This window comes from Ictalurus punctatus, chromosome 17, assembly GCF_001660625.3.
Source record: "Ictalurus punctatus breed USDA103 chromosome 17, Coco_2.0, whole genome shotgun sequence".
NCBI classification, from domain to species: Eukaryota; Metazoa; Chordata; class Actinopteri; order Siluriformes; family Ictaluridae; genus Ictalurus; species Ictalurus punctatus.
In genome coordinates, this window is record NC_030432.2 from 19,083,878 (window position 1) to 19,110,289 (window position 26,412).

The 26,412-nt window shown below is 39.0% G+C and overlaps 1 protein-coding gene across 1 annotated transcript in view; it reads right to left on the reverse strand.

The window, feature by feature from the left end:
- clstn2b (calsyntenin 2b) overlaps positions 1 to 26,412 on the reverse strand; it is a gene marked incomplete at its 5' end in the record, with an annotated part of 146,339 nt that overhangs the window by 55,280 nt on the left and 64,647 nt on the right. Inside the window, 2 exons of the mRNA XM_047161260.2 lie at positions 7,957 to 8,214; positions 20,629 to 20,814. Of these exons, the coding sequence (XP_047017216.2) occupies positions 7,957 to 8,214; positions 20,629 to 20,814 (444 nt within the window). The remainder of the gene's footprint in view (positions 1 to 7,956; positions 8,215 to 20,628; positions 20,815 to 26,412) is intronic.

The window sequence follows — 26,412 nt, forward strand, 5'->3', positions numbered from 1 at the left end:
GTCAAACTCTTTTCTGGTTCTGTTTCGGAACCGAAAAGAGTTTGACAGGAACCTCTCCTTTCCTTTCCTCTCCTTTCTGATTATTTTTTCTCTTTCTTTCACTTCCCTTGCTCTCTGTTTTCTTTTACAATTCCTTTCCTTTCCTTTCCAGTTCTTTTCCTTTATATTTTCTTTCCTTTCTGATTATTTTTCCTGTCTCTTTCTTTCATTTCCTTCACTCTGTTTTCTTTCCTTTCCTTTCCTTACAGGTTCTTTTCCTTTATCTTTCCTTTCCTTTCATTTCTCTTTATTTCCTTTTACTCTCTCTCACACACATACTGGGAAGTGAGAGTGGTGTGCTTATTTTTTTTTAGTGTTTTTTATACCTGTTTCTTGAATGCTTTTCTTTTCCATATCTTTTTTTTTTCCTTCCTGTTTATCATGTTATTATTTTGAACTTGTTTTGACTGGAGTAATTTTCACAGTAGGACACTACAGTTTGTGCGAGAGAGGCCTGGCGTTTCTCCCTAAGGGGGAACATCGGCTTTCTCAATTAAAAAGGGATGTAAATGATTTCCTCAAACTCGTGTTTATGGCTAGGGGATATTGTAAGCCATAAAAGAAAAATTAATTCAGCATCTAGGATGAATAAGGACATCATTGTGTTCCTAAGAAAGGAAAGTTTAATAAAGGCGCTAGGAGAGTGGGATTTGGGGAGAGGATACTTTTGTACTGAGAACACCCTTGTGTGCACCATTTCAAACAGTCCCCCTGCCATGCCTAATGAAACAATTACTAAAGAGCTTACTAGATTCCTGTGACATCCTCTAGGTTGCAAAAACAGGTGTTCACATCATAACACACCCAATAAGACCTTAGAGGTGTCATTGAAAACAGAGAATGGAGACGGCTGATAGTGTGTTGCTTTGAAAGCAGTCATCTAGATAACCAGAAAAATTGTCCTGCCAAAAAACAGATGCTGAGAAAGTGGAAAATAGTGGCAAGATGTTTCAAATTGAACAAAGTAAAGCAGCTAAGAGAGAGAGAGAGAGAGAGAGAGAGAGAGAGAGAGAGAGAGAGAGAGAGAGAGAGAGAGCGAGCATGAGAGAAAGAACATCCATGGCTTAAAAAAGGAGCGCTGGAGTTAACAACAGATCCTGAGGAAGGAAACAGTAATGAGACTGGCAAAGAGCCTAAGGCGCCACAGGAGGTGAGTGACTCTCACAAGTCATGCGACACTCCATTACCTGTGCCACAATGTAATAATGAGCATGATTATCCAAGTAACAAAAAGTCTAATCTAGAAAGTGAAAAACCTAGAAACAGTGTGCAATATATTTTAACCAATAATGAGGGAAATGATGAGAATGTGGATGACGACAGCTGCACAAGAACAGTCTACAATATGATGAATGAAATTGGCTTACCTTTTTTTGCATAAAAAAAAGACACAAAACTCCAAGAGTGCTGAATGTATAGATATACACCAATCAGCCATAACATTAAAACCACTGACACATGACATGGATAACAATGAATATCTCGTTACAGTGGCACCTGCGAAGGGGTTGGGATATATTAGGCAGCAAGTGAACAGTCAGTTCTCGAAGTTGATGTGTTGGAAAAATGGGCAAGCGTAAGAATCACAGCGACTTTGACGAGGGCCAAATTATGCTGGATAAATTACTGGATCAGAGCATCTCCAAAACAGTAGGTCTTGTGGGGTGTTCCTGGTATTCAGAGTTTAGTACGTACCAAAAGTGGTCCAAGGAAGGACAACGAGTGAACCAGCGACAGGGTCATGGGCGTCCAAGGTTCATTGATGTGCATGGGGAGTGAAGGCTAGCCCTTCTGGTCTGATCCATAGCAGAGTTAAAATAGCACAAATTGCTGAAAACCTTAACGCTGGCTATAATAGAAAGAACACACAGTGCATCACAGCTTGCTGTGTAGCCACAGACTGGTCAGAGTGCCCATGATGACCCCTGTCCACCACTGAAAGTGCCTACACGTGCTCATGAGCATCAGAACTGGACCATGGAGTAATGGAAGAAGGTGGCCTGATCTCAATTATAAATCTTGTATGGCAGCACTACTTGTATTGTTCTCCACTTGATATATATCACTTTGCTTGTATTTCCTCATTTGTAAGTCGCTTTGGATAAAAGCTTCTGCTAAATGAATAAATGTAAATATAAATTTCGGATTAATCAAATTTTTTTTTACATCGTGTGGACGGCCAGGTGCATGTGTGTCGCTGACCAGGGGGAGAGATGGCATCAGGATGCACTATAGGAAGAAGGCAAGCCTGCATATGCAGTGTGATGCTCTGGGTAATGTTTTGCTGGAAAATCTTGGGTTCTAGCATTCACGTGGATGTTACTTTGACACGTACCACCTACCTAAACAATGTTGCGGGCCAAATACACCCCTTCATGGCAATAGTATTCTCTATTGTCAGTGGGGTCCTTTCAGCAGGATAATGCGCCCTGCCACACTGCAAAAATGTTCAGGAATGGTTTAAGGAACATCACAAAGAGTTCAAGGTGTTGACTTGAGCTCCAAATTCCCCAGATCTCAATCCAACCGAGCATCTGTGTGATGTGCTGGACAAACTAGTCCGATCCATGGAGACTCCGCCTCACAGGTCACAGGACTTAAATGATCTGCTGATAGCACTGTCTTAGTGCCAGACACCACAGCACACCTTCAGAGGTCTTGTGGAGTCCATGCCTCAACAAGTCAGAGCTGTTTTAGCGGCACAGGGGGACCTACACAATATTACGCAAGTGATTTTAATGTTATGGCTGAATGGTGTATACAATGATCTATAAAAAGCAATGAAGGCAGATCTATCCAAACATCCTCAAGGCACAATAGAACATTATCTATGATATAATTTCAGAAGTGTTTTATTTATAAAAAAAAAAAAAAAAAAAAAAAACTTTTTAACAGCAAATAGGAAAGTTAAAGGACTGAAAAAAAAAAGATTCACATGTGAGGTGGCCTTGTCTTAACCTGCTTCTTTTACTCTGCTTCTCTTCAACCATTTTGAACACCATAGAGGTTTCTGTGTAGATATTTCTAGGTAGAATCCTTTAAACATTAATAGGGCAAGGGATAAAACAAATCAAGAAATGCTGTCGGAGTATATCAAACTAAAAATAAATAAATGGAATTTTTCTATAAGAAACAAATAGTGATAACAGAATGAAGAAGACCATGTCCTTGCAACACTGCATTACATTACATAGCAGAATGCAAGAAACACCTGTTTACTTTTAGAAAATATGTATGTTCCAAACATGGAGAGGATAGCACTATATTAAAATTGACTTGATGTTTTTTTTTTTTTTTTAAAACAAACCTTTAGACTGAAATAATGAAGAACCACACGTTTCATTCTGTTGTACATTGATAAGTATTTCAGACCAACAGAAATTGGTGTATGAGTGGAAAGAAAGAAATATTAATAAAAATAAAAAATAAATAAAAAAAAACACTTGGACAACTGTGACAAGCTAGAAACAGTGCTGCAGGCTAGACAGGTTATATATCAGAAGAGCAACCAATAACACAATCACAGCTGCTAGTATTGTTCCCTGTAGCATATCAGATCACAATTTCATTACTCTCACAAAATAAAGTCAAGTACACGCTACAAAGTACAAGCCCAAACTATTACAAGAAAAATCCCAACATTTCAGGAAAATTTAAGTGCTCAAAGGGACCTCATGTACACTACCCACCTGAACATTTTGTAGTGTTTCACGCTGGAAACGAAATGGACTTAATTGAGAACAAATGTCAGGATTCTGCATAGTTCCTGTGCACCAAATTGCCATCAAAACCCACATAATCAGATGAATGGAGTTGACCTGTGTGCAATTAAATTGTCATATGGTGTCAATAAAAATGCACCTGTTCCTGGAAGGCCCCCGAGTCGTTTGAGAAAATACCTCAATAAAAAACATTGAGCTGTCAAAACAAGTCCAGGACAACATTCTGGAAAAGGATCAATAAAGGTTTATGATGCTACCTAGAGGAAACCGTCCATCAAAAGTCCAGGTATAGACCAAAATGACCAGGTAATTAAGGTATTAGCCAGAGATGCAACCAAGAAGCCACAGGTAAGTCTCAATGATGCTACCACCACCATGCTTTACTGTGAGGATGCTGTTTTCAGGATGATGAGCTGTGTTAGGTTTCCGCCAAACATAGAGCTTTATGCCAAGGCCAATATGTTCAGTTGATCTCATCAGACCAGAGAACCCTTTTTCCACATGTGCTGAGACTCCAGTATACATTATGGTAAACTCCAAACAGGCCTTCATACAGCATGCCACTCTTCCTTAAAGCGCAGTTTGGTTTCCAGGCTATGGTTGTCCTGTGAACAACTCTTCCCATCCATCTGTGAGCTGTCGATCTCTCCAGCTCCTTCAGAATCACTCTTGGCATCTTGGTTGCTTCTCTAACTAATAGTCTCCTTGCCAGGTCACTAAATTTTAGGTGATGAGATGGCCTACTCTAGGAAGAGATGCAGTTGTGCCATATTCTTTCAATTTTTTAATAATGGTGCTCCAAAGGATGTTCAAAGTTTGGGATACTGATGCGATTGGTTTAATGTTCTCTAACAAACTCTGGTGCTTCTAGGAACAGATGTATTTATAATGAGATCATCAAAAAAATTATTTTACAAACTATATTGATTTTTCCCGTCTTCAATATTATGGACTATATTGTGTAAATATTCCCAATTAAGTCCATTTCAGGTCCAGGTGCTAAATATGTATGCAAGATGCTGTATATAGTAGAAAATGTCACAATATGAACATCTAAGGGGTTTTCCCAGGCTGCCAGTCACATATAAACTAGAACAGGATATTTTTTTTTTTACATACAGTCAAACATGGTGCAACGATATTACTCTGCCTGGGCAGAAAAGTTAAAGGGGAAAAAGCAAGTCCAAGGAAATTCAATGCAAATCAGAACAAAGGGTGCACTGGTGAGAACTCTCTTTCTTTCTATTCACAATGTGGACTTCCTGCGTCCTTTTTCAACCTTGAAAGAAGCACAGAACAACAAAGTGAAATACACAGTTTGAGCTCTTCAAATGGGTCAAAAGCCTCAGACCAAATGAAAGGTGTACCGTTTCTTTTTTCTTAGACCTCTTTGGATCTGAAGGCTCAGACGATCAGTGTACATTAGAACTATTGCATCCCCAGATTAAATGTATTGCAACATGAAAACATGAACAGAGCTCTCTCTTTTCAAGAACTGACTGAAACAGTTCAACAAATGGAAGCAGAATGTGTGCCTGGTATTGATACTACCAGTGCAATTTCATCAGACATTATGGCACATCATTGGACAAGATTTTTCTTTAAGGTGATTCAAAATTGTTTTACTGATGGAGTTCTTCCAAAAGATGTCACTCAGCTGTGCTAGCTTGGTTGTCATAAATACATAACCTGAGTCTCCTAAAGAACTGGAAGCTTTTTTGCTAATTTTTGAATGAACTCTAAGCTGTTGGTAAAGTATCGGTCAAATTGGTTAAAATGTGTCATTGGTGATCTTGTCAATAAAGACCAGTTATACTGCATGCAGATAAAAACTATACAATGAAATCTTTCTCTTGAGGATTATTCAAAGATAAATGGGGTTGATGTGAGGTCAACTCTTCTTAGATCAGGGAAACGCTTATGATCTTGTAGACCATAATTATCTTTTTAAAACCTTATAGGCTTTTGCGCAAGGGAATAATTTCCTGTCAGGGAGCCAATTATTTTTCCACAATTGCATTCTGCATTGTACTAATAGTGGATAAAGTCCTTCTTAAAGGAAGCAGTACTTTATCGTCCTGTCCATGAAGGGGGACAAGAACTGATTAACATCAGGAGTGGTGTGGTTATTTAATGTCTACAGACAATTCCAAGGCTCCTCTATCACCAACAGCAGAAGTGGATGGATGTGCCTTGCTGAACACAGTGGGCTGCTTAGGTCTCTGTTTCAATGACAGTATATAAATGGTAAATGGTCTGCACTGGACCTAAATGGACTTGCACATTTTTACATTAGCACACTGTAAATGTGGCAAATCCTCTCTGTTTCCATTCATCCATCCATCCATTTTCTATACAGCTTATCCTACTTGGTCATGGGGAACCTGGAGCCAATCCTAGGGAGCATAGGGCACAGGGCAGGGTACACCCTGGACAGGGTGCCAATCCATCGCAGGGTACAATTACATATTCATACACTAGGCGAACTCGTGAGGCAAACATGCTAACCATTAAGCCACCATGCACCCTCCTCGCTGTTTATAGGGAGGAAATCAGCATACCTGGGCCATTGGTTTTTGAGGATTTTTAAACACCTTTCAGCCAGTTGAGATGCTGAGTGCACAAAAGTTGCAAACTGCCCTGGAGTTAGGAAAGTACATCATCTGAGAAAAGGCAGACAATACATTTCTGCAGATTCACTGAAGACAGGTTTTCAATCTGTGCAAACTTTTCCTCAGCTCTTAGAAGAAATAGAAGCCGTAATATGTCAGGCTTCGCAAGGTGAAAAGACGCAGCATCAGTTTTCCTGAAAGCAATCGGTTGGCAGGAGACTGAAGGTAAACTTATATTTTTCAAAACACAAAAACCAATTCAAGTCTTACAATCCGCTTCAGGAAAATGGATACCATGTTAACATAATGGTACTACATTTTAAGGCACTATGTGAACTTCCACAGTCAAAGTGGACTCTGCAAGGTTGAGGCCAGCTCTTCCCCAAAAGGATGCTGGAGGTCTTAATACCAAAACCCATTGAGAGAACTGGTGACATGGGCTGGTGAGGGATATCCATTTTTTTTTTTGGAGTCCTGAAATGGTATTTCATTTACTCCATTTGACTGAAATTTTATACAGGGCCAAGCAAAACTAGCAATATGGCTGACAAAAAAAAAAAAAGATTGAAAACATAGTGGAGGAAAAGATACAGTGCAAGCCAAGAAAGGACTGATAATGAGGTGTTTAAAGCTTGAATATGCCTACAGGATGTTTTTCATGATGTAAGGAACAGAAGATAGCCATGGTGAAGGTTGAGGTATGGACATAACAATATATGTTATGTAAGGCTTATTTAGAGATAAGGGATACATCCATCCATCCATTTTCCATACCACTTATCTTACATATTGTGAGGGGGAGCGTGGAGTCTATCCCAGGGAACTCGGGGCACAAGGTGGGGGACACCCTGGACGTGCTGCCAACCCATTGCAGAGCGCAATCACACACACCACAGACAATTTGGAAATGCCAATCAGCCTACAACACATGTCTTTGGACTGGGGGAAGAAACTGGTATACCCAAAAGAAACCCCTGAAGCACGGGGAGAACATGCAAACTCCATGCACACAGGGAGGAGGCAGGATTCAAACCCCCAACCCCAGAGGTGCAGGCAAACTTGCTAACCACTAAGCCATCATGCCCCTCAGGATGAGGGATATTAGGAATAAAATTTTATTTTAATACTTTTATTTAACTAAGCATTGTTATCTAAATGTACTTATTTAATGTAAATGTTGTGCAGTTTTTAGGTTCTTGTTTTTCCACCATTTTACTTGGAGGTGCATGTTCTCTCCCTGTGCCCATGTAGGGTTCCTCTGAGTTCTCTGATTTCCTCCCTCCTCCAGTAGGCAAATTGGCTAAGAAACTGCCCTTAAGTGTGAATGAGTGTGGCATCCCAATCAGGTTGTGTTCTCACCTCATTCCCAGTGTTCCTAAGATAGGCTCTGGATCCACTGAAACCCTGACCAGGATAAATCAGTTACTGAAGATGAATGAATGGATGTATTCATCATTATTATTGCTTAAAGTATTTTATAAAATAAAAATATTTCCTTATTTTTAAAATGATCTTTATTGTGAAATACTACAGGAGAAAAAAGATCTTAAATGTCAAGTATCATGTCTTGCTCACTCTCTCACCGGTTTTATCTGAGTTACAGAGCAGCGTCTCTTTCTCCCCTCTCAGTCCAGGACTCGGCCCGTGCTTCATCCATGTCGCTATGGTGAATTGATCCGTCAAGTTCTGTGGTGCCACCCAGTCAGGAATCTTTGCCGCTTGTCGTCCATCAAATCGGAATATGAGCTCACTGTCGCGCCCGCCATCAGTCAGCAGTGACATCGTCCAATTAAAAGCAGCACTGGGGGCAGGCAGAAGGTCAGTGCTGCCTGAAGAAGCTCCTAGAGTGTCACCATGGTAACAGGACAACACATAAGATTCATTAGCAAACGTAGATTAGATGCAAATATACTGTTTTACACGTAACTATAATTCACTGTTATAAGCACAGTTATGGAGCTTAAAAATAAAAAGAAAGGAGTGTTATTGTTTAGACGTCATCTGTATATGTCAGATTTTTAATCATATTTTCAAATCAGTGAAACTTTCAACGATTTTTACGTTTAATTTACAAGGATCTGGCGGTCTGTTTTATTTATTTATTTATTTTAGCATGTTCACAAAACCAGCGAAGTACATCACAGTGGAATACTGGGGTGATGGAAAAAGAGGTTTCGCACTGACATCCAATACATGTAACTAACTAGGCTTTAATCCTTTAATTAATGACAGTCACTGTGGCTAGGGCACACGGATACACCACACCGAGTATCGTCATACCACTGTAGAAAATAAAATTCTAGAAAATGAATCATGAAAAAAAGGTTGAAAATGAAAATGTTGGAAGCAAATAGAAACAGAAACAAATGATTCCTTTAACTAATAAGAAAGCACAAAAATGTGCCATCATTCTAATGAAGCACAATAAAAAAAAATAAAACACAGTTTAGATAGAAGATAGAAGAATGAACAAAAACAAATGTCTATCTATCTATCTATCTATCTATCTATCTATCTATCTATCTATCTATCTATCTATCTATCTATCTATCTATCTATCTATCTATCTACTTACCTAACTACCTACAGTATCTATCTATCTATCTATCTATCTATCTCTACTTACCTAACTACCTGCAGTATCTCTCTCTCTCTCTCTCTCTCTCTCTCTCTCTCTCTCTCTATCTATCTATCTACTTACCTAACTACCTACAGTATCTGTCTATCTATCTATCTATCTATCTATCTATCTATCTATCTATCTATCTATCTATCTGTCTATCTATCTATCTATCTATCTATCTATCTATCTATCTATCTATCTATCTATCTATCTATCTCTACTTACCTAACTACCTGCAGTATCTATCTCTCTCTCTCTCTCTATCTATCTATCTACTTACCTAACTACCTACAGTATCTATCTATCTATCTATCTATCTATCTATCTATCTATCTATCTCTACTTACCTAACTACCTGCAGTATCTCTCTCTCTCTCTATCTATCTATCTATCTATCTATCTATCTATCTATCTATCTATCTATCTACTTACCTAACTACCTACAGTATCTATCTATCTATCTATCTATCTATCTATCTATCTATCTATCTATCTATCTATCTCTACTTACCTAACTACCTACAGTATCTATCTATCTATCTATCTATCTATCTATCTATCTATCTATCTATCTATCTCTACTTACCTAACTACCTACAGTATCTATCTATCTATCTATCTATCTATCTATCTATCTATCTATCTATCTATCTATCTATCTATCTATCTATCTATATATATATATATCTATCTACTTACCTATCTATCTATCTATCTATCTATCTATCTATCTATCTATCTATCTATCTATCTATCTATCTATCTACCTATCTATCTATCTATCTATCTATCTATCTCTACTTACCTAACTACCTACAGTATCTATCTATCTATCTATCTATCTATCTATCTATCTATCTATCTATCTATCTACTTACCTAACTACCTACAGTATCTATCTATCTATCTATCTATCTATCTATCTATCTATCTATCTATCTATCTATCTCTACTTACCTAACTACCTACAGTATCTATCTATCTATCTATCTATCTATCTATCTATCTATCTATCTATCTATCTACTTACCTAACTACCTACAGTATCTATCTATCTATCTATCTATCTATCTATCTATCTATCTATCTATCTATCTATCTATCTATCTCTACTTACCTAACTACCTACAGTATCTATCTATCTATCTATCTATCTATCTATCTATCTATCTATCTATCTATCTACTAACCTAACTATCTATCTATCTATCTATCTATCTATCTATCTATCTATCTATCTATCTATCTATCTATCTATCTATCTATCTGTCTATCTATCTATCTATCTATCTTTATTAAAATTGCTTGTTTGTTTATTCACTCATTCATTTATATTCTTTTTTTAAAAAGTTACTTAGTTAGTCAGTTAATTCCCCTCTCCGGTGCCAGCCATACTCTGGCCAAGTGAATGTTATCAGAAACCGTTAAAATATTCACTGCTGTACTGTGATGATAGCAGAATCTGTAAGCCCTTATTTGAAGGGTACCTACGTTGTGCTTTCATTCCTAACGTATTCATAGGCCTTGCTTAAAGAATGTTGGGGGCTTATGTCTAATATCTAATGTAATATTGTGAAGTGTGCTTGGTACTATCTTGTCTTTACATGAAATAGGGACGAGGGAAGAAGCTTACCCAGTTATCGCTATGTGTAGACTGTTTTGCTTTTACAACACACTCTAAAACTAAAAACATCTGTTACAGATCCATTACATTTCTAGCCATTTAACTGACATATGGGCTTGGGATAAGTGAAGCTGTAGAGAGAGTCTACGTAATAGTCTTATAAATGCAAAACTCATTGCCATTTAAGGTCGATGATTTAAAGCAAATCTTCATCTGACAGGTTTGAAATGATGTGCTCGTTCTAATAAATGATTGTTTCTACACAAACAGCCCATTGACAAGGAGTTGTAGGGCAGATGATCCACACAGTATAAGCCTAATAAGAAACAGGTTAAAAAATGTTGTTATTAAAATACATTTTTTAAAATGTCGATATGGTGACGCTTTCTATAAGAAGATCTTTATTTAACATTCATGGAAGGAGTCTCCAGTGTCAGTGCTTTGTAATAGTCAGTAAGTTTTCCTCCACAGGAAGGTCATCTGGACAGAAGAGTTTGCACTTTGCAGTTCCTCGGTAACCTGACAAGCTGTGTTTTTTGCCTTATTATCTTCAAGAGAAAGCAAAAAAGAGAGACTGGTCAGGGAGAGACTGTGTATAGCTGCCATAATGTTAGTGATGTTATCAAAATTGTTATCAAATCGCTGTGGTATGAGCAGAATAAAAGGCATCAGGGACATGCTCTTGTACAAAAAAATAATCACTGGGCCATGTCAAGCTGCATCACACCACCCTGCTGTCGATTATTTTCCTATACAAGCATTTCTATACTTCAAAAATAACTAATTAAGCAATCAAAGTTGATCAATGTAATCAAAGAACAATAGAAACCATCACAGAAATTCTAATGGTTTCCTCTACAAATACCATTATAAACCATCGTATAACCATTAAAACCATTACCATTATTGGTCCTTAATGGTATCCAGTAGACATAACCTGTCACCAAAAGAACGCAACAAATTATCAGTAGAGACCCACAGGGACCATTACAGTTTCCATTAAAACCAATACAATTCCCATTGCAAAGTCTATGAGGGTTTCTATTATTATTATTATTTTATTTTTTTTACAGCAGGGATACTACTTAAAAACATAAAGATTGATATAAATCCTCCAACATTTCTTTATAAGTTACTTACGCATTGCTTACAGATGTGTTATAAAGGCCCAATGTATGTAAACATCAAATAAAGTAGTACATTCACTAAAGCTGTGTTTCAAGCCTTTACTCCACATCATGATGCCAGGCCGCAGAGGAGAACACTGCCACAGGCACAGAATCAGCAACATGGACACCTAATAACAACACTGCCACGTGTACCCGAGGCACAAACACGCAAGGCTGGAGGGCAATCATCACTCTCACTCTCCCCATCTGGCAGCTCGTTTGGGGCGAAATGAAAAGCTGCAGAAAGCAGAGCCATCGACAAAGCCGAGCTTATGAGCTGCTGCTGTCTCTTTCACTTTCCCCTGCAGATGCACCAGCGAAAACCCACCCAACTGCTACCCAATGTAGCCAAAAACACAGCACAGCACACATTTTACAGCCTTCATTTCAACCACACTGTGTGGGAGGGCGTTTCTCTTACCCACAAAAATAAACAGATCCCCCGTGGATTAAACCGACTTCTGAGTCTCAGCCTCAGACTTCTGAGTGTAAGTCTTCACGCTAGCATGTTTACCCAAATGCATCATGACACAGACACAATGTTTGAAAGCATATATACACACACACACACACACACACACACACACACACACACACACACACACACAGTCATCAAAACACTCACTGAGGATTTGCTGTCACAGGGGCATTTTCTGACATCCATGCAAATATGTGTGTTCCTGTGCACAAGCTGATAATGTTGAATCGAAGCCTTGAGACCTTGTAGAGTTGAATCGCACTGCTCTGCTCTGGATAAGGCATGGTCATATCAACATACATAACACAAAGAGTTATTATTATTTTTTTGGCCTTATAGCCTATGTGAGTCAGTGAGTGTTATCCATCAACACAGTGTCCTCATTGAAATCAGTGGCAGTAATAATGTCCTTTTAAACCCTCCATATCTGCAGTATATACAAATACAGCTGATGGTTTTATTTACCGAACAGGGCTCTATCAAAGTCCGATCTTCACAACACATGTTTGTGGAGGTGTATCATGGCAGGGACAATGGATATTTCTGAGGACCTGAGAAAAGAGTTGTTGAAGCTCATCAGGCTGGAAAAGTTTACAAAACCATCTCTAAAGAGTTTGGAGTCCATCAATCCACAGTCAGACAGATTGTGTACAAATTGAGGAAATACAAGACCACTGTTACGCTCCCCAGGAGTGTTCAACCAACAAAGATCACTCCAAGAGCAAGATGTGTAAAAGTCCACGAGGTCACACAGAAACCCAGGGTAACTACTAAGCAACTAAAGGCTTCTCTCACATTGGCTAATGTTCATGAGTCCAGCATCAGGAGAACACTGAACAACAATGGTGTGCATGGCAGGGTTGCAAGGAGAGAGCCAATGCTCTCCAAAAATAACATTGCTGCGCTTCTGCAGTTTGCTAACAATCACATGGACAAGTCAGAATGCTATTGGAAAAATGTTTTGTGGATGGATGAGATTAAAATAGACCTTTTTTTGGTTTAAATGAGAAGTGTTATGTTCGGAGAAAGGAAAACACTGCATTCCAGCATAAGAACCTTTCCCATTTGTGAAACACGGTGGTGCTAGTATCATGGTTTCAGGCTGTTTTGTTGCATCTGGCCCATTGACAGAATAATGAATTCTGAAATATACCAGCGAACTCTACAGGAAAATATCAGGACATCTGTCCATGATCTGAATCTCAAGAGAAAGTGGCTCATGCAAGTCATTTTACTAAAGAGTGGTTAAAGAAGAATCAAGTTCATGTTTTGGAATGGTCAAGTCAATGTCCTGATATTAATCAAATAAAAATATGGAAGGACCCGAAGCAAGCAGTTCATGTGAGGAAACTCACCAACATCCCAGACTTGAAGCTGTTCTGTACTGAGGAATATGCTAAAATTCATCCAAGCAGAAAAACATATATTTGTTGATGTGGTGAAACCTTCTGTTGGGAAACGTTTCTTTAAAATGTATGGAATTAGTCTCTGGTGTCAGCATTTTGCAACACTCAGTATGTGTTTAGGACAGAGGAGTTTGCACATCTCAGTTTCTCCATAACACAAAACATCCTTTTTGTCGTATTAACTTCAAGAGAGAGAAAAATGTGAGACTATCGAGAGAATGACCCTTTATAGCTGCTACAATGTAAGCGCTAACAGGAACTAACACGCCTTGTGGATGTTCTGTAATATTACATGCAACTATAAATGGATAAAAAGCATAATCCATCTATCTTCTATACCGCTTATCCTTTTCAGGGTCACGGGGAACCTGGAGCCTATCCCAGGGAGCATGGGGCACAAGGCGGGGTACACCCTGGACAGGGTGCCAATCCATCGCAGGGCACAATCACATACACACTCACACTCACACACCCATTCATACACTACGGACACTTTAGACACGCCAATCAGCCTACCATGCATGTCTTTGGACTGGGGGAGGAAACCAGAGTACCCGGAGGAAACCCCCGCAGCACGGGTAGAACATGCAAACTCCGCACACACAGGGCCATGGTGGGAATCGAACCCCCGACACTCGAGGTGTGAGGCGAACGTGCTAACTAAGCCACCGTGTGCCCTAAAAAGCATAATATCGTTAATAAATCAATGCAATCAAAATGGCAATTGTTTTTAAAGCGCTGTGGTATAAGAGGTGTAAAATACTTAAGGATGTGCTGTTATTGTAAAATAATCAGCTTCGGCCGTTACTCTGCTTCGTGTTGGGCAGCATCACAACATCATGTTAGATATTTTACAATCACAATACAGCCCCGAGTGTTATCCATCCATCCATCTGTCTTCTACCGCTTAATCCTTTTCAGGGTCACGGGGAACCTGGAGCCTATCCCAGGGAGCATCAGGCACAAGGCGGGGTACACCCTGGACAGGGTCCCCGAGTGTTATATTCCTTACAATAATAAAAAAAGAAAAGTAAGAAAAAAGAAACAATAAATAATAATGTTTTGAAAGTTAATTTAGCTTAGTTTGGTACTTCATGCACAGGGCTTTGAAGGAGTGAGCTATAATGCAGGTGCATCTAAAAATATAAGCACACTTCTGTTGTGTACTCAAAAAAAACCCCTAATCTCTCTCTCTCTCTCAGCGCTTTATTCCTCTGCTCCAATTTGGTGCCAGTTTTGCTGTTATCCTTGACTCATAACACTTCTTTTCATCTTGCATAGTGACACTTCCACTGCAAGGCACAAATGCACATTTTAATGTCTTTTAGTGCATGTTACTATGTGAGATATCACACCGACATCCATAAGCTCTCTATGGACTCAGACTGAGCTTCCTGCCAACAGCTGTGAAGCTAAATGTGTTTCCTTGCACCAGAATCATGTGTACACTTTTAGAAAGGCGGGTGAAGGCTGGTTCTGGCATGGCGACTGAGGAACACAAGGAAGACGACAGGGATCCGAGGTCCTAATTAACCACGGTCATTAACACCTGCTAGTGCTGACTTTTCCAGATTTAGAAATATTGGCTGTCAAATTGTTGGTACAAGCGACACAAAAAAGTGTCACATTTTATATACTGGGTAATTCCAGTGATATGGGTGTGACATTTGAAGTCATATTGGCATGCAAAATGTCTCATCGTCTGCACAAGTTTAGGATCAGGGAGATGTGTGCGTATCTAGTCATGTGACCTTTGAGAAGAAACAGACTAGAATTTGAAAGCGAGATATTCTTGTACATATTAAAGATGCGTTCGTAAAATGTCTAATGCAGCAGCGTGTCAGTAGAAAGGGAAAAAAAAAACACTGTTACGGAGAAAAGTTTTTTTTTATTTTGTGTACCATAATAGTCCAGGTTTCTGGAAGATTCTGTCTGAAGTTTTCCAAGAAGCCTGAAAAAAAACTACTGCACAGCAATGTATCTAAGATAGTTCATGCAGTTTAAATCACAAAAGCCATTTATGATTTCATTTCATTTCATCTTTTTAATTTGTTGTTTTACAATTTAACGCTTACTGCATCTGACATTAACATTTCATTTGCCAACTCTCCTTACTTTAAACTGCATTCATCTTGTCTCGTTCACGACTGTGGCTTCTATGACATTTATAAAATTGGAAATACTGATAAAGTCCTGTTTAATGAGTCAAATATCTTAGTTAGATGCAAAGAAATGAATGTACAATTCAAGCTGGTGATGTAAATATGAACTATGGCCTGTGTTGCCAGATCTGAGTGATAGAAGTTGAGTGACAAAATGTACAAGAAGTATTAAAACACATACTTTGTTTGAAGAGTCCATTAAAGTCCCCATGAAATCAAGATTGAAGTTTTGTGGCTTGTTAGGCTTAAGGTTATCTAAAAGCTAGTGTGCTCCAAAACAATGACAATATTTCGAAGATGCATGCATTCAAAATTTACACTCTCTATCTACCACCAACACGGAGCAACAATTTTGATGACATCATTCTGCACTTCAGCTTCTCATCAGATTTTCTGTCCAATCAAATGCTATTTTGAATCTGAAGTGTCCTGCCGACAACAGTTGTAGGTTTCCAGGCTATGAGGTAAGCTAATTAATTGGTTATTTAAAAAAGGGGAGGGGGCACTCGATATGTTCCACCCCGACTTCCTGTTTCAGTGGCAATTACAACGACACATCAAATAATACTATGTGTTTAAAGGCGCTTTGTAACAAACTTCACGGACGGGCAAGGAGGAGGTGGGAACCGGCTGAACGTCAATGTGAAGTTTAATAATAAACAAAACTCAAACAGAACGTAAAACACAAACGAAACAGAAAGCACACGTGTCTGTCTGTCTGTCTGTCTGTCTGTGTGTCTGTCTGTCTGTCTGTCTGTCTGTCTGTCTGTCTCTCTCTCTCTCTCTCTCTCTCTCTCCCTCTCCCTCTGGCGCTTCCAGCCACTTCTTTATCGCTCTCTCACACTGATTACACAACTAGTGCCAGGTGTCTGTCCTCACAGTTTGGCCCCTCCCTCCTCCTCATCACACACTTCACAGGGAGTTAAAGTTAATTTACTGTATACCTGCTTTTTGGAGGCAGACCAAGTCATGAGGAAAACTGGGCACCACTAATCGTCCAAAATTTAGTACACCGAACAGAATGTGTTATCACTTCCCAAGGACTTGCCATTTCTCCACCTTATTTTGTGCTGACCTTTCACTTTTTGTGTGATTTTCCATCACATGAATATGTATGAAGGAGGGAGGTGCATTTCGCATATAACCGTGTGCAAGACACACTGTGAATTGCACAATTTATTACATCACACCCAATGATCTCCTGGGATTTAAAACGCACAATAGTCTAGAGTTCATACAGAATGGCTTGATTAAAAAAATAAAAAATAAATCATCCAATGAGTCGCAGTTCTGGGAGTGGAAATGCCTTGCTGATGAGCGAGGTCAGAAGAGAATGACCAGACTGGTTTGAGCTAAGAGGAAGCCTATGGTAAATCAACCACTGTTTACAACTGTGGTGAGCAGAAAGCCTCTCAGAAAGCACAACTCACAGATCCTTGAGGTGGATTGAATACAGCAGCAGGAGACAGATCACGTTTCACTTCTGTCAGCCAAGAACCTGAGGCTACACTGGGCACAACGACACTCACGAAAACTGGCTGGCCTTTTTCCAATCTCAAATATGTTCATTCTGCTTGTGCATTCAGAATGTACTCTTCAGATCCATCCATCCATCCATTTTCTATACTGCTATCCTTCAGGGTCGCGGGGAACCTATAGCCTATCCCAGGGAGCATCAGGCACAAGGTGGGGTACACCAGTCCATCACAGACCACCATCACATACACATTCACACACCTATTCATACACTACATACACATTAGACATGCCAATCAGCATACCGTGCATGTCTTTGGACCAGGGGAGGAAACCGGAGTACCCGGAGTACCCGGAGGAAACCTGGAGAACATGCAAACTCCGCACACACAGGGCAGCAGCAGGAATCGAACCCCCAACCCTGGCGACGTGAGGTGAACATGCGCTCACCGTTCAGATGTGTTATGAAAAATGAACAGATTTAAAATGAGTTGTTGATGCATTATCGGTGTACTTGATATTAGACTAAGTGTAATGTGGCCCATTACCTAAAATGAGCCTGATACCCCTGCTTTAATTATTCATTTTTGTGAAAAAAATATAATCCTCTACAACTCATCTCCAACATCAAAGTAGCCTTACTGAAGACATTAAGTAAAGAAAATCTGGCTCTGTGGCTGGGTAAACATGCAGCTCTAGGTAGGAGCTTCCGCCATATCTAATTAATAAATGATACCATTTCCTTAAAGATTTAGTCAGAGCAGTTAAATATAGAGCAAAGTGGCCAATTTAAAAGTGATTTGCCTCTTTTCTTACATAGACCTACCATATACTGCTTTATTAAAAAAATAAAAAATATATATATATTTTTTTTAAAAAGTCCAAGAATCAACAACACTGTGGTACAATTAGTTTTATATTACTTTCTGCAGTATTTAGGAAATAGGCATTGAAAGAAAGCTGGAGAAATATCAGAGATTGGAAGAGCTTAAGGAAATGTCAAGGTAAAACCATTCTTGTCCCATTGGTCAAGACTCCTAAGGTGTAAGAGTAGGCACTCCAGTTCATTCCAAAGGTGTTCAGTGGGGTTGAGGTTCGGGATCTCTGCAGTACCCTCAAGTTCTTCCAGACCAACTTTGCCATACCATGTCTTCATGGAGCTCGTTTTGTGCACAGGAGTATTGTCATGCTGGAACATGTTTGGGCCTCTTAGTTCCAGTGAAGGGAAATTGTAATGCTACAATGTACAAAGACATCCTATACAACTGTGTACAGTTGCATCAGTGGCCAACAATCAGCAACCGGGTTGTGAAGTTTTGCTTTTGGACACCAAACACTCACCATTATCAATAAATATGTTAACAAGATAACTAGAACACAGAAGAAAAAAAATAAAAAAAAAATAAAAATAAAAAAGCAGAGACAGATCTCTAGATCAAATACACACACCAAAGGTGAACAAAGGTTTCGATCTCCTTATTCTTACTCTCTTACTAACAATAAGATTGTGTAGATAAAATACAGTAAAGGACAATAAAGCAAACAGAAGCCAAAACTGACTCGCCTCTGTGAGATTTTAAAAGCATAAAGTACAGGGAAAAAAAAAAAAAAAAAACACACACCAAAACTTGTTAGGAACTAGCTGGCTAAAATATCTCAGAGGATAAATACACACAGATGTTAACATTATACACTCCAAGAGCAAGAAACAGCCCAGAAACAACATATTATGGAATATTTTTAGCTACCTGTCTCAATATTCATGTTATTATCAGGACTTTTTTCACTTTTAACAAAATACAAAACATAAATCTATTAAATGAGATTTACATGCCAAGTTGCTTTGCATTGGGAGTCCTAAAAAGCTGCACTCAGGGAAAGGTTGCACAGAAATACACAGTTTTTATCTGTGATACTGTGGAAGGGATTTCAACTTCAGAGATCAAAGTGAACCCTATGTCGTTTTAAGAATCACTTGAAAGAGAAAACCATGCATTATAGCCAGCATTCACATCCAGAGTTAATAAAGCAGTAAATATGAGTTTATCTTATTTAATTAAGGCATTTTGCATAAATTGGGCTGTTTCATGTGTGCTGGACCACTGCACATCCTGGCTTGTAGGTTGTAACCTGTACACTTGAACACTCCGGATGAGAATGAAAGTTCCCATTTTCCGGGATTAGCACTGCCGTATCCATTGGATTTTAATAGTGAGTCAAAACACTACTTTATACCCTCTCATGTTTTTGGTTGGAGGCCTCACTTCCAAGAATGGTGAGATACATGGTAAGACATCGCTCACAAGGATGACTCATGTTTTATATATTTAAACGTTTTTTTTTTTTCTTGCTTTAGAATATACTCAATAAATGTCCTGCTTTGAACTATTGCTGCTCGTCAAAAACACAGCAGCTATTTTCTGTTTCATTTTCCGAACCAGTGAGCGAGTGACCTCTATCTTGGAAAGCATTTAACGGTTCAAAATGCTTTTGTCAAATCGCATCAGTGGCCAAGAATCAGCAACCGGGTTTCGAGTTTTGCTTCAACAGGACAATTTAGCTGAATACACACCCGTGTTATACTAGCCTTTAAAACTTTACAACGTTTTAACAACATTTTTGTTGTATTTTTTGTTTTTGCTGGAAAATACTATAGGACTATACAATTTGTAGGCCAATAGATTATGTTTTTAAAAGTTTTTTTTGACAGTAAGCGAGTAGAAATCACATACTAAATGTATATGGATTATGCTTTGTATTCCAGTACTCCAATAACACTATTATTACTGGAAGATGATGTTATCAAAGCAAACATGGACGTCTTATTGGTTGGTCCAAAGCTTTTGCAACTCAGTTTTGTATTCCTATTTCATCATTCTCCTTCGACAACTCACTTAGTTTGCCCTCCACTGGGGAACTTGACTGCAGCCACAAATGCCATTTTTCTCAATTGATTTTTCTCGAGGCTTCCTGTATTTTACGGTTTTTGCCCTCTCAATTTTTATCGGCTATTCCGATTTTCCCTTCAGATATGAATTGTTCTTGACAAAAAAAAAAAAAAAAAAATCCAGACATGTCTGATACACTCTGACTCTCTGTGACTGCACTGAACAAAAAGATGTTCTGCCATGAACACATCTCAATTTTCTGTGCCAATCATCAACCCTGACTTCTTCAAACCATCTGCAAACTAGTACTGTCTAAGAAATAGTGCAATTGTGAATTGTGTTTATCACCTTGGTAAAAGCCGCGTGAAATCCAGGCTAGTTTCCTATCAGCATCATACATATTAACACAAACCGACTCATTAAACTCACCACAGAGTTTCTGCAGAGATTTCTCTGAGTAGGTCTCTCGATCGCAGCCTTTCCCGATATGACCGGTCTGTAGCTCAACAGTGGTCCTGACCGATGACACAGTGCCCTCACACGTCTCCAGGTGCATTTTGGGAAAGAGTGGTTTACTACCCATACCTGGCTCATAGTCCACACGTTTACTCCAGCCTAGCATGAAAGAAAGAAAGAGAGAGAGAACGTGAGATATAGCAGTATATGGAATAGGCAAGATTCTGTTGTGTCAAATAAAAGTTTTTTCAAATTATCACTCAGCAGTAGGCATGTCTCACTAATCAGGTTTACTATATATTGATATATTTATATATAGTCACTATGACAGTCACTATGCCTGAGTTCAATTTAGGAGAAAATTCCCTGTATAGGCAACTTTTTGACCAACGTTTGTGCTTTTTCATTAAAAAAAAAAACAGACATCAGGGCAAACTGTAAGCTTAGTATTATAACATTCTATCTGAGTGAAATGCTGTTTTATGATACTGTATGGGACATCAAAGTTTTGACATTCAAGCCACCAAATCTCTAACATATTAAAATTACACTCATTGAGCTGTTCATGTCATTTTTAGTATGTTAGAAATTTACTTCAAATTTACCTCATGTAAATTTTGAAACATTTTGATTGGATTTTCGAAAATTGGACTAACACCGATATAACATTATAATTCTGTAAAATCATATACTGTTTGTATATATTTTATATAACTCGATCTGGATGTTTGTAACTGAGTAATCTCTTAATCTCATTACATAACTAATAAATCATATAATTATTGATCTATTTATGTATTTTTCAATGTATAGTCAGACCACAAGAAGTGAGATATAAGATATTTCAATGTTTAAAAAACGGATGAGATGTTTTCCTGACATTTTCAAATACATTAGAACATACATTATATGTTTCGGTGCCGTCACACAAACACAACTAACATGTCTGCTAATTGACCTTCAGCTCCAGTCACCCAGGAACCTTTAGGTTAAGTAAGCACATTGCACATGTAGCTATCTAATGTCAGTAATATTCAATGCTAATCTAAATGCGAATGTTAGCTACAAAATGATATTTCTGCTGCACTAAAGACTTTCTAATGTGTCAGAATATTTATATATTCTATAATCAGTGAGTAAAGAAGACTTGTACTGTACCCGTTTCGTACACTTACTTTTTATTACACTCACGGACCATCTATAGCTGAAAAAATATTTTCTCAGGCTCGCTATCCTGAGGGTTCAATTCTGTTTTTCATTGTCCGAGAGTAAATATAAGATGGTTATTATTTAGGCAAGGCCACCTATGGTGCATCCATCCACTGTTCATCCTGGATGATGTCTGTCTGGAAGAGTTACTGTATTATTTTAAAGACTTTATCAATGATGTAAGCAATAAAAAACGAAACTTTTTCATTTATTGTGGTGTGGCATGAACATTTGATACTGTCACGGGCCTACTCAGTAGTACGTGTCACCCTTGCGTCTGTGTGCATGGACAATTTAATAGATGATGTACTAGAATCTAAAATCTGCATGCATTAACTCAAGCTCATGTTTCCTATTAATATGGAAGACACATTATAATTTATTTTGAGTTTTCCTGTCAGCAACAACATTTGTTATTAGGTTTATTCAATCTCACACAGTCACTCAGAATATTTGAGGAGTGTATGTGTATGTGTGTGTGTATGTGTGATGAATATGAAATGCATTTATCACATCACATTTGGAAACTGTGCTCCATGGTTAATTTAATTAAATGTTTGTGATTTATTGAAGTTTATAGTTTAACTGATCTCAAAATTGTTATAACTGAATAAGGGTATGAAAATGCTAGTTAAATATGCAGCTGTCAAAATAGGAATGCTGGATAACCCTCAGGGGCAGTGTGAAATATTTCCTTCTGCATGTGTGCACTGAGATATTCCATCAAAGTCCTGTCGTGACATATAACACATATGAAACAATACCTGTAATAAATGCCACCATCATACAGCCACCTTTCTTTCAAACCTCCTTGCTGAGCTGGTGCAGAATTAGCACCAGTTCTAACCACAGGAGTAGTGTGAAACACTTGGCCAATGTATACCAACAACAGGACTTCCTTGAGAGGTGACCACCATACTCTTAACACTGGAAGGGGTGATACTAACCTTGTAGAATCTGGTAAATATGCAAGGTGATTCCTAAGAAGCAATAGTAGAGACTTCCTGGAGTGGTACACCACAAAATAAGGCAAGTGAGGAGGAGATGCACCTTGTAGGTGCTAGGTTTATAGTCTGTCTATAGACCAAGGTGACATTGTCTGCCCAGTGGAGTAATCACAACAGACCCTCCACCTTATTGTACTCTCATAGTAATGGTACAATTAGTCAGAGGATCAGGTAGTTGCCATCCATTTAAACTAACACCATTGGGCACACAACAAGCAGAACTTTATATCATTTGCAGACTGATGGATGCAATGGTTCATAAAGTCAGGTCATATGGCTTCTGGCAGAAAACTCACACTTCTAAGGTACAGTATGGTCCAGGCGGATTGTACTAATCAGCCTATGGGACTCGACAGTCCCTGGAGAAAGAATGTAATCCTAGGGAACAAACAATGCACCAGGTCCAGTCAAGAAGGACAGAACATGCACAGAATGGTGTTTCCTCATAAGGACATGCAATGCCTGTATACTAAGAGTTCTTTCATACAGAAGTATCTTGGACTACTTAGACTACTAAGTCTACCTGGACTGCTAGACTTCAGACATAATTTTCTGATTAAGTCTGAGTGGCAAGTTCCAACGAGACAGCAAATCTACAGGTATAAAGCTTAGGGACGAAGCTGCCGGCATGTTTCAACTAGCAAAATCAATAATGCGAACTAAGGTCTTACTGGCCATCTTGGAACCACGTTGGACTCTGAAGCCAAGTTGCTGAATTCTGCATAAATTGAGAATAATAAGTGGTAGAGGAAAGGTAGAGGGATGGTCTATAAGTGGTGAGGCCAGTCCCAGAGCAGGGACCCAGTGGACTGTCTGGCTTTGCCAGAGTAAGTCACAACTAGCAGCATGTTGACTTGGCACACACTGTCTGGTCGAACTGGTTACTAGATATAGGCTATCATCTTGGAGTGCATAGCTTTGGACATATGTGCTGACTTGACAGTGCATCTGCTGTAACACTGCAAAGCCTCAGAAAATCACTTGCTCTCAACAAGGCCAGCTGTAAGCAGGCCACAGGAAAAGATTCTGTTCAAGGCAGGGAGAACTGGTCAAGTTTGTGCCAACAAATTGCCAGTGCATGTCACATGTGATGCAACATTGAAAGTTTTTTTTTTTCCCAGGGAGTTATCAGTGTGTCTGCACTCAGCACTTTAACAAGGCACACATCTGGCCATAGTCCTTCATCATGCTGTATCAAGGGAGCACTGTTCTACTACACGCACAATGTCTCAAGCTCTGCTAGCCAGTTAGTTGGCAGAGGATGTGGCAAAAATGAAGGGGGAAAACCACAGAGACAGGAATCAACACTGGAGGAGAAACTGATCAGTAATGCTGCTCACTGTGAGGTCAATCGAGTAGCAGATTCAGCAGTAAACATCATATAGTCTGTAAAGGGATATAATAGCAATGCTTAGACACAAGCTCTACTAGCCAGCTGTGGAGGGGTGCCTGGCCTCTGAGAAAGAAAAGCATGCTATCCCCAGATTTGGAGGACAGGACACCATGGTCATAATGAGTAATGAGTGTTTTATTGGTCGCATATACATTACAGCACAGGGAAATTCTTTTCTTCGCATATCCCATGTTAGGAAGTTGGGTTAGCAATGACACAGTGCCCCTGGAGCAGAGAGGGTTAAGGCTCTTTCTCAAGGGCCCAACAATGGCAGCCTGGTATTGCTGGGGTTTGAACCCTCAACCTTCTGATCAGTAACCCACAGCCTGGTAATGCTGGGGTTTGAACCTCCAACCTTCCGATCAGTAACCCAGAGCCTGAAAGTGCAGGGGCTTGAACCTCCAACCTTCCGATCAGTAACCCAGAGTCTGGCAGTGCTGGGGTTTGAACCTATAACCTTCTGATCAGTAACCCAGAGCCTGGTAATGCTGGGGTTTGAACCTCCAACCTTCCGATCAGTAACCCAGAGCCTGGAAGTGCTGGGGCTTGAACCTCCAACTTTCCGATCAGTAACCCAGAGCCTTAACTGTCAAGCCACTACCGCCCCCCAAGCTGGTAAGCAGATAGTTCCATGTATGATGTGAGAAGAAGAAAGGGAAAGATGACTGTTTTCGAAATGATGCAAGGTTTAGATCACTGAAATAAATAAAATGTGCTACTATTATTACTCTTCCTGTGAGAGAAAAGTGAGCAAGCGTGTGCTTTTTTCATTCACACACATAACTGCTTTTGCTTTAGTCTTCTTTTTTTTTTTTATCAATTTGCTCACATACACAGTTGAAAGTTATTGTTTTCGTTTTATTACTAAAGTCACAGGATCTTTGTGCTGCTGCACTTTTATGCAGTTACTTTTACTTTGTGATGCTCCATGAGTGTACAGTAATGTACTGTAAAATCTTGTCTAGAAGTGGAGTGACTGGCATTTTTGATTGATTGATTGATTTATATCCCTCCCATTAAAAGGTACTAATACGTGTTTGATGTCTGAAGTTTGGTTCTCTGGTTCTCTATTAAGGAAAGCTTATAGGTACCCATTTAGCTTTGTACAGATTGCATACATGCCTTAAAAACATGACTATAAAAAGTCGGTAATACATTCATTTATTCATTCATTCATTCATCTTCAGTAACTTTAGATAGGAATTCACACATGGATTCAATAATACACAATTTCTACATAATCCCTTTCCTAAAATAGCAGAATGAGTCTGATGTAAATTGAATACTTACTAATCATATACTTACTAAATCATTTCTACAATAATGAATGCCCTTTCAGTGCCCGATGATTGCGTGGAGTGAAACTGAGAAAGAAAGTGATTTGACTTATCCTAGATCACAATTTCTTAGATCTGCAACATCCTTCTCTCTATTTTCATAGACAACGGTGTCATATTGTGTCAAAACCTACATAATACATAAGCAAGTCTAATATTGACCTTCTATTCAACTTTTTGTAGTGTGATGCTTTGACACTCATTTCGCAAGCTGGAAGTTGCAAGCTTGTTAGCACCGTTAGCCTCGTAGATGCCGTGCAAGACTAATAAACAAACGTATGGCACCAAAAAAACAAACAAACCCAAATGTGAATAAGGTGAAAGAAATAACACGATATGTTGGGTAACACAAGCAGCTGTCACTCTGATTCATTATCAAACATGCACACACACACACACACACACACATACAGAGTCACAGCTTTTATAACAGACCATCCTATTCATTTACTTATTTTTTTCTCCAAAGTTCGCTTTGGCTGTTAGTCTGTGTAGTCTGAATGTGTACATGTATGCATCTGTGTGTGTATGTGTGTGTGTGTGTGTGTGTGTGTGTGTGGGGGGGGGGGGGGGTGCATTGGAAATGATCAAGAATAAATGTGAGACTGCATTTGAAGAAGACAGGACCAGGACCAGCATTCACATGGTTTACAATTATGCTAATGCTAGTGGTTCTCATAAGAGGACCGTAATCATTCAGCAGGGATTAAGATGAAGCTGCTCAATTAATTTCAGTCACACATATTATTTTGCTCATATCGGGGCATGTTGGATAGAAAAGCAACAAGCAGCAAGACACGAAAGCAACAAG